This window comes from Pelodiscus sinensis, chromosome 32 (genome assembly GCF_049634645.1).
Source record: "Pelodiscus sinensis isolate JC-2024 chromosome 32, ASM4963464v1, whole genome shotgun sequence".
Taxonomy (NCBI): domain Eukaryota; kingdom Metazoa; phylum Chordata; order Testudines; family Trionychidae; genus Pelodiscus; species Pelodiscus sinensis.
Genome location: NC_134742.1, coordinates 11,243,068 through 11,251,788, shown reverse-complemented (window position 1 = coordinate 11,251,788; position 8,721 = coordinate 11,243,068). Strand labels below are relative to the sequence as shown.

Genomic DNA, 8,721 nt, shown 5'->3' with positions numbered 1-8,721 from the left:
GGCGGTAGTGTAGACATACCCCTAGTGTGTGGGGATGCTGCCTGAGGCTAACTGAGCACCATGCTTAAAGGGACCTTACTCCCACCCCGGACAGACAGTTCTCAGGGTTCCCCGCTTGCTTGTCTATCTCGATGAGGGACAGCAAAGCAGTCCTGGCTTGGAGTGCTCTGAGTGCCCTCACTTGGAACACCACAGCACTCGGCCACATGGAGTCAGAGCTGCCCATGGGCACGCTGGTGCGTCTCGTGGGGTCGTTGCTATCAGCCCGGCTGCACTTGCTGAAGGCTGCCATCCGGGGGGGGGGGGGCTTATCGGGGGGCTGTCAGGATCCAGAAGGCCCTGCTGGGGAGTATCCATCCTGAGGAGCCCTCAGAGACTCCCCAGTCCTCCCCATTGGGGGCTTGTACCCCATTCCTCCCTCACGTCCTTCCACTTACCCCTCCCTGGCCCCCCTTCCTGATGTCAAATAAAAGACACATGTTCAAAAATAGAAACTGGGTTTATTGAACAAAACCGGGGGGGGGGGGGAACCTCTGGGGAGACTGGGAAAAGGAGAGGGGAGAGGGGAAGAGAGAGAGTGAGAGAGAGGAGGGGGAAACCTGGGGGGAGGGAGCCGGAAGGGGGAAGCAAGGGGAAGAAGGGGGAGGGGAAGCTCAGGGCCCAGGGTTGGGGGTCTCGCTGGACCAACTTGACTTTCATGCTAACCTGCTCCTGGGGTCGCATGTGGCCTTTGATGACCAGGCTGGCAGCTCTCCTGCCCTAGACGGCCATCTTCCTCCATCTAGTGCGGAGATCATGGATGTTGGGGGCATCCCCCCCAAACCTGAATAAAACCATGATCTCCACCCTGGACCAGGAAGGCGCCTGCCTTCTCCAGCCCCTGGCAGGCTCCTGGGAGCTGGCAGACTGCTCCTGGGGAGCGGTGGGGGGCCCGTGGCTTGCTGGCTCATGTTTCGGGGCCACTGGGTCAGGGCTGGCAGGCTTGGAGCTGGCAGAGGCACTGTGGCCAAGGTCTACCCTACCCCACCCTGCGAGGAGCATGCAGCCCTTCCAAGTGCCACGCAGGGCGGGGGAGACGGCACGTGCTCCCCCCGCCCAAAACCCTGACTGGCCTGGGGGCAGGGGAGCTGTGCAAAGTTTCCCTTGCCCTGCTCCCACCCTCTGCGGGTGTATGTGCTGTGTGCTCCTTGCAGGGTGTGTGTGTTTGGGGGGGGGGGGGAGGAAACTTTGCACAGCTTCCCCGCCCCCAGGCCAATCAGAGCTCTGTAATCAGCGCTGCGTGCGGCTCATAGGGCGGGAGGAAGCTGTGTGCGCTCCCCGGCCCCCAGACTCTAATTGGCTTGGGGGTGGGGGACCGGCAGGGCCGCCGTGGGCTGAATGAACCCCTGGGTCCTTTTACCCACCCCGGTCACAACAGGGAATCCTCACGTGACTCCTCCCCGGTCACCCATTCCCAGACAAACAGAGGCTAGGGACACCATTCCTACCCATCCCGGCTAATAGCCAGGACTCGACAATTAAGGGAATCTACTTGCCCGTGGCGAGTCGATTTTAGCCTGGCGAGGCCGGGCAGCGTGTGGTTCCACGCGGCTGGCGAGCCCTGCTAATAGCATTGCTGGGCCTAACCTCCCTGAACTTATCTAGCTCTATTTTGAACCCTGTGAAAGTCCTAGTCTTCACCAAAGGGCAGGCAGGACTTCGGCTGGTAGTCCCCTGACTTGGGACTCCGGCTTCTGAACAGTCGGCCCGTGAATGTTAATAATAAAAATCCTCTTGCCAGAATCTTCACCCAAAGGGCCGTGGGCCCTGAATTGCAGCCACCTCTGGGGTGGGGCCATCGACAACAGCTGCAGAAGAGACTGTTCCAATTCCTTTGCCCAGCGCTAAAGGCAGCCACCTCTGGGGTGGGGCAGCTGGGTGCCAGGAAGTGACTGGCTTCAAATAAAGCAGAAGTGGATTTTTGGGGAACAGGCAGAATGGAATTTACAGAGGGGTATTTAGCCAACAGGCTGGTTCATACCTCCCCAATGAGAGAAATGCTCAGGGATACTGGAACATAAGAACACAAGAATGGTCAGACTAAGTCAGAGCAAAGGTCCATGTAGCCCAGCGGTTCCCAACGTTTTCCAGACAGGGACCTATTTTGACAATTCAAGAAGACTTGCTGACCCAGGGCAATTCAAAAAATGTGTGAATGGCTCCGTAAAGGCCACATGGGGAGACACCTGGTGACCCTTTGAAATGTAATGCCGACCCATATTTGGGTCTCGACCCACAGGCTGGGAAACCCTGATTGAGCCCAGTGTCCTGGCGTCCAACAGCGGCCAGTGCCAGGTGCTCCAGAGTGAGTGGACAAATCGGAATCATCAAGCGATCCCTCTCTTGTTGCCCATTCCCAGTTTCTGACAAACAGAGGCTCGGGGCACCATTCCTGCCCATCCTGGATAATAAGTATTGATGGACCTAACCTCCATGAATGTATCTAGCTCTTTGTTGAACCTTGTGAAAATCCTGATCTTCACAACATCCTCTGGCAAGGAGTTCCACAGGTTGACTGTGCGCTGAGTGACGAAAAACTTCCTTTTGTTTGGTTTAGACCTGCTGTCTATTCATTTCATTTGATGACCCCTAGTTCTTATATTGTGGGAATAATTAAGTAACTTTTCCTGATTCACTTTTTCCACCCCCGTCATGATTTTATAGACACCCACATACATGCACGGAGGTGTGCTCACACAGGCACATACACACAGAGGTGTGCTCACACATGTACACACACACACAGATGTGTGCTCACACATGCACACACACATATGCATGGAGGTGTTCTCTCACACACACAGATGCACAGAGTTGTGCTCACACATGCACAGAGGTGTGCTCACATACACACACACGCATGCACATACTCTGTCCCCCCTGCTCAGGAGCCACTTTAATGAACTGCACAAACCAGGGCTCTGCCTCCAGACTGAACACGCTTTAATGCACCGGGGATGGAGGAATCGCAGAGGGAGGGTCAGGCCACGGACCCCCAGCAGGTTAATTAGCAGAATCTTCGTTAATGATTCAGCAGGCGCTAACAGGAACTGGAGGCTCTTCTCTGCAGGGACTGGGATTGCTCAGCTCTTTATTCCCAACTCCCCGGAGCCCACACCTGCAGGACACACAGTGAGTGGGGTTAATGCCAGTGGGGAGTGAAGTCAGACTAGGCAGGGTTTGGCCCTGCTTGCCGACGGACGGAGAGACCTGCAGCGGAAACCTGAGGCTTCAGGATTCCACATGGGGCGCTGACCCCTGCGCACAGCAAGGGGGCCTCAGAAGAGGGCTCTTCCCCCCCCCCCCCCAGTCAGTGCTCCCCCCTCCTGGCACACAGGCGTCCCAGCAGCTACTGGATTCTCCTTCGGTCCCGGCAGCTCTCCCCAGAGCTAGCTGCATTTCACTCCTCCCTCGCCTCCTTTATTTTCCGCGACATGGGGAGCCCCACCCCCTCAGCCACCAGTGGCCTTGGATCCATCCCTCGATCCCCATGCGCCCCACTGGGGGTCCCTGTCCCTGAGCTCACGCCTCCTCCCCAGAAAGGGGGGCGGAGGTGGGACGACCCTGGAGAGGTAACACCACGGTCATTCAGAGGAGCTGAGCAAGTGAAGATGGGGCGGAACGTGGGGCTGCCCCACAGCAGGCGGGTTCCGGAGCTCCTAGGGGATGTGGGAGCTCCCCATGGCAGGAGAACGGGGCATGTTTAGGAGGCCAGAAGGAGGGACACCATCTCCAATCCAGCCCCAGGCTTGGGGGATAGGTTGGCTCAGAGGGGTTGGAGAGACATGGGACCCGTAGGGCTGCCGCCCTTTCACCCCGCTACGGCTCACCTGCAACGCTTGGTTTCTCCGAGAGCAGCGCGGCCCAGAACGCACAGCGCGAGGCGTGCGGCGCCGTCTCAGCTAGGGGCGGCTTGAGGCCGATGTGCTCAAAGTTCTGCTTTGTCGGGTCGTAGCTGGGCCACCGCTTTGTGCCGCCTTCCCCCGTCATGGGTTTCCTGCGCGGAAAATGAACACACCCCGCTGTGGTTGGCACCAAAAGTTGGTAGGGACGAGAACATGGGAGCCAGCTTGAAAAGTTTGACCCCTTTCCAAAATGGCTGCCACCCCGTGCTGTTCCAATTGAGGGTGAAGCCACAGACTGCCCTCAGTTAAAATGTCTGCTGCCACCCGGTCTTTTCCTATGGGCCGAAGGCTACAGGTTGCCCCTTATAAACATGGCCACTGTCTTTATTGTTTAAAACTAATAAGCGAAAGTTCTTCTTCACACAGCGCATAGTCAACCTGTGGAACTCCTTGCCAGAGGAGGCAGTAGAGGCTAGGACCATAACAGTTTAAAGAGAAGCTAGATTAATTCATGGAAGTTAGGTCCATAAAAGGCTATTAGCAATGGTGTCCCTGGCCTCTGTTTGTCAGAGGCTGGAGATGGATGGCACGAGACAATAGCTTGATCTTTGTCTTTGGCCCACCTCCTCCGGGGCACTTGGTGCTGGCCACTGTCGGCAGACAGGCTACTGGTCTAGATGGACCTTTGGTCTGACCCAGTACGGCCGTTCCTATGTTCTTACGTTCCACTGATCTCCCTGAGACTGAAGCCATAGGCTGCCCTTAGTTATGATGGCTGCCATTGGCCTATGGCCCTTTGGAAAGAGACTCTTCCCTTACTGAAGATGGCCACTATTTTCCATTGTTTCCAATGGGGCTGAAGCCAGACTTCCCCCAGGCAAAATGGTCATCCATCGTGCTCACAGACGTAGGAACTGGGCTGCATGGGGAGCAGCACCATATATGTGCGTGTGGTGGGGTGGGGGACAAGAAACGACAGGGGGATGCCAAGGAACTTGGGAGCCCAAACAGGAGGATCTGAACTGGAAGCAAGTCTCAAGCCACCTTTTGCCCTCACTTAAGATGGACTCTCTCACTTGTCCTTTCAACTAGGATGAGGTCAGCTGCTGCCCTCACCCAAAATGGCCACCATCGCCCACGGTGCTCAACGAGACTGAAGCCACACGCTGCCCTGGGGCGGCTGCCGTTTGCCTCTATGCCACGCTGTCCTGAGGAAAGATGGCCGCCACCTGTCACTGTTCCCCAGAAGCCACAGCCTGCCCTCAAGGAAGATGGCTGCCACCTGTCACTGTTCCCCAGAAGCCACAGCCTGCCCTCAAGGAAGATGGCCGCCACCTGTCACTGTTCCCCAGAAGCCACAGCCTGCCCTCAAGGAAGATGGCCGCCACCTGTCACTGTTCCCCAGAAGCCACAGCCTGCCCTCAAGGAAGATGGCCGCCACCTGTCACTGCTCCCCAGAAGCCACAGCCTGCCCTCAAGGAAGATGGCTGCCACCTGTCACTGCTCCCCAGAAGCCACAGCCTGCCCTCAAGGAAGATGGCTGCCATTTCCCATGGATTCTAAAGACAGAGTCCAAGGGCTGCCCTGAGCCTGAAGGCTTTCACCTAGGAAAGATCTTGCCTGCAGCAAAGATGATTGCGGTGGTCTGTGGAGGAGCATCCCAATCCGTGGCCATGAGTTTAGCTCTAGGCTAAGGGCTTCAATTTAACAGCTCAACGACTTTTCTAAGAGGCCCCTGCTTTGACCGGGCAGGGAGCCGGGCTTTCCTGGATGTTGGTGGACGCTTGTCCAAAAGGTTACAGCAGCTCTCGCGGTCTGGCTCAGGGGGAGGAGAAGACTGGAGGGGGACTCTCTTACCCGCTCCGGTCAAACGCCACAGTGTACCGCATCGCCTGCCGGCTCAGCATCGCCTCGGCCGCTGTGTAGTTGGTTCCTACCACGGACGCCAGGGTTCCAAAAACGTAGGGCACCTCCGAGCCGTGTGCCACTCCAGTCCATTCAGGTGTGGGCAAGCCGCTGGTGCGGTGAGCGAAGTAGTACGTGAACACGGGATTTCCAGCCATCGCCTCCAGCCTGGCCATCTCCAGCACCGGGCACACCACGACATAGTCACCCATAATTTGATCCATGGCCCAGCGGTACCGTGCCACGCCCTCCTGTTTCCCCTCCAGGCTGTACCACTGTGCTATGGCCTGGACGGTGCCTTCAGGTGCGCGTGGCACTAACAGCCGCACCACCTGCAGCAGCTCGTCCCAGCCGATGGAGCTGGCGTCGTCCGGGTCGAAAGCGCGATCGATATGGTATAAGGAGTAGGAGCCGTCGTTGGCATTGAAACCAATTGCGATACTTTTAGCTGGGCCGTGCTGGGCCCGCAGGAGCCGGGGGGGTGTATCAGGGAGAAAATCCCCATCCGGGGTTGGCACAAAGGGCAGCTTTGGCAGCTGTTTGTGGCTGAAGACGGAGAACTGGTATTTGAGGAACTCTCCTGCATCCTTCTCCTGCAGGCAGCCCACCAGGGCAGTGCTGTCCCCAGCGGAACAGCCCATCAGCTGGGCCAGCCTCTGTCCTCTCTCCTGCGACTCCTCGAGGGAAACCCACGTCCCTGGCGCGTTTGGTGCTCCGCTCAGCAGCGCGGCACGGGCGAAGAGGGACTGGCTCCCTGGGGAGAGGAGGTGGAAACCGACCGATGCAGCCCCAGAGTCCTGGCCATTAATCACCACGTGTTCTGGGTCTCCTCCGAAGGCGGCCACATTGTCCCGTAGCCAGCGCAGTGCCAGGCGCTGGTCCCACAGACCGGCGTTCCCCGGGGCGGCTGGGGGCAGGGCCAGGAAGCCCAGCGCCCCCAGCCGGTAGTTCATGGAGGCTATAATCACGTTCTCGGTGGTGGCGAAGAAGCGCCCGTCATAGATGTCAAGGGAGGCTGCGCCCATGTAGAACCCCCCACCGTGGATCCAGACGAAGACGGGGGCCGTCCCGTTGGGCTGCGGGTAGGGCACCCAGAGGTTGAGGAAGAGACAGTCCTCGGACTGCGGCGTTTTGGGTGTGTATATCTCAGCCTGAGGAGAATCAGTGAGCGGAGGCTGGGGGCAGGCGTGGCCGAAGCTGGTGGCCTCCAAGACGTCGCTCCAAGGCTGGTGGGGAAGCGGCTTCTGGAAGCGCAAGGGCCCCACGGGGGGCTGGGCGTAGGGGACCCCCAGGAAGGCCGTGACCATGGCGGAGCCGGCCGGGAGGCGCTTGCCGCGGATGGGGCCGCTGGTGGTGAGCACCACGGTGCCGTCGTCGTCGGAGCCGGCGCTGGGGCCCGGCAAGGAGAGAAGGAGCAGGCAGGGGAGCGCGGGGAGGAGTCCCGGCATCATGGGAGCTGGAAGAGAAAACCTCAGAGTGAGTTCCAGGGGATGGGATCTGGGGCCTTTCCCATTAAGGGGGCGCTGGCTCCCACCGGATCTAGCCACCTGAATTCAGGCTGCAGGTGAGAGCTCCTTATATCAGACTTGTTCGGAAACACAGCCCCTCGGTCTGCGCCCCTCGCGCTCTGCCTCCCTGCTGAGCTTCCGAATTGGCCTCCACCAAGACCCACGCTCAGGGGAGGGCTAGAGTGGTGGAGAGGCTGGGCGAGGGCCGGACAGAGGCATGGGCGAGCCGGGCAGCTGCCCAGGGCGCCAAAAGTTGGGGGGTGCCTGATGGCAGCTGTATGGGGTGCGCGGTGTCCCTTACAGCTGCCGTCAGGAACCACACGCCCGGCTCCCACAGCACCGGGCTGCGCGCCAGCGGCCATGGCCAGCACGCACATGCACCGTGCAGCCCGGGGGGGCGGGCCCGCACCCCACAGGCGGGCCCGCGCATGCGTTCTGCACCTGGGGGTGGCTCCGTGCGCCCGGGCCCAGGGTGCCCAAAGGGCTCGGGCCGGCCTTGAGCTGGGCACCAGGCTTGCAGGGTTCTAGGCCCTGCTCTGAGAAAGGGGCCGGTGGACAGGCTATTAGAGGGGAAATTCTCTAGAGCACTGGTTGCCAAACTTTTCGGCATCCCGCCCCCGTTTCGATTTTTGAGAAACCCTCATGATGCCGCCTACCCCCAATAGCAGCAAAACTTGTTGCGCAAAAAAAAAAAGAAACTGACCGGATCCAAAAAACAAGTATAGCAGCAAAACTTAGGGGGGGAGGGGGCTTGGTCACCTCTCGCCCCCCCTGGAATTTGTTCATATCCCCCCAAGGGGACATGCCCCCCCAGTTTTGGGACCCCATGCTCTAGAATGATCTTAATTCCCGTGGTTCTTCCACTTTGCTCCGTCCCTGGTCCTCTCTGTCCCTACCTTGCCGCCCGCAACGCAGACTCTCCTCGGTGCGTTGCGGCTTTGTGGCTCTCGCTGCGTCTCAGCACGAAGGGGGACGCCGCAGCAGACGGGAGGCCTTGGCGGCGAAGAGTAGCAGCTGAGAGGAGCCACCAACGGCTTATTTATCCTCAAATCGGTGGTGTCATCACACTGTGCACACACCGAGGGAGGCGGATCTGCGGCGGCCGGATGGGCTTGGTGCCAAGAAGTGTGGAAACAGAGTCTCAGTTGGGTAAACAGCGGGAAAGCTTAAGAGATGGAAGGGCCTCTGGGACAGGGCAGCTGGGTACCAGGAAGTGAATGGTGAATCCCACCTGTAAAGTAGAGAGAAGTGGGTGTTTAGGAGAGGAGGCCGACTGGAGTCACGGAAGGGGGAGTGTAGTGACGTGACCGGGATTTATAGCTCTCCAGGGAGGGAAAGTGCTAGAAGCAAAGCCCATGTCTGGATGATTTTGGACGTGAAAACCAGCACGTGCTGGAAGCCAGCACCCCAGGGGGGTGTTCTGT

The 8,721-nt window shown here is 59.0% G+C and overlaps 1 protein-coding gene across 1 annotated transcript; it reads right to left on the bottom strand.

Moving 5' to 3' along the window:
- Positions 1-2,963: 2,963 nt before the first annotated feature.
- On the bottom strand, positions 2,964-8,337 carry LOC102447865 (acetylcholinesterase-like). Its single transcript, XM_075913984.1, has 4 exons — positions 8,194-8,337; positions 5,742-7,245; positions 3,870-4,036; positions 2,964-3,157 (listed from the first exon to the last, which is right to left on the bottom strand). Exons 2-4 carry the CDS (start codon positions 7,238-7,240, stop codon positions 3,123-3,125), a joined length of 1,701 nt encoding a protein of 566 aa, XP_075770099.1. The 5' UTR covers positions 7,241-7,245; positions 8,194-8,337; the 3' UTR covers positions 2,964-3,122.
- Positions 8,338-8,721: the final 384 nt, after the last annotated feature.

Coding starts and splice junctions, on each gene's coding strand:
- LOC102447865 (XM_075913984.1), bottom strand. CDS start 7,240: ATGATGCCGGGACTCCTCCCCGCGCTCCCCTGCCTGCTCCTTCTCTCC. Junction 4,037..5,741: donor GTGGCGTTTGACCGGAGCGG/GTAAGAGAGTCC, acceptor TTTTCCGCGCAG/GAAACCCATGACGGGGGAAG. Junction 3,158..3,869: donor GGAGAAACCAAGCGTTGCAG/GTGAGCCGTAGC, acceptor TGTGTCCTGCAG/GTGTGGGCTCCGGGGAGTTG.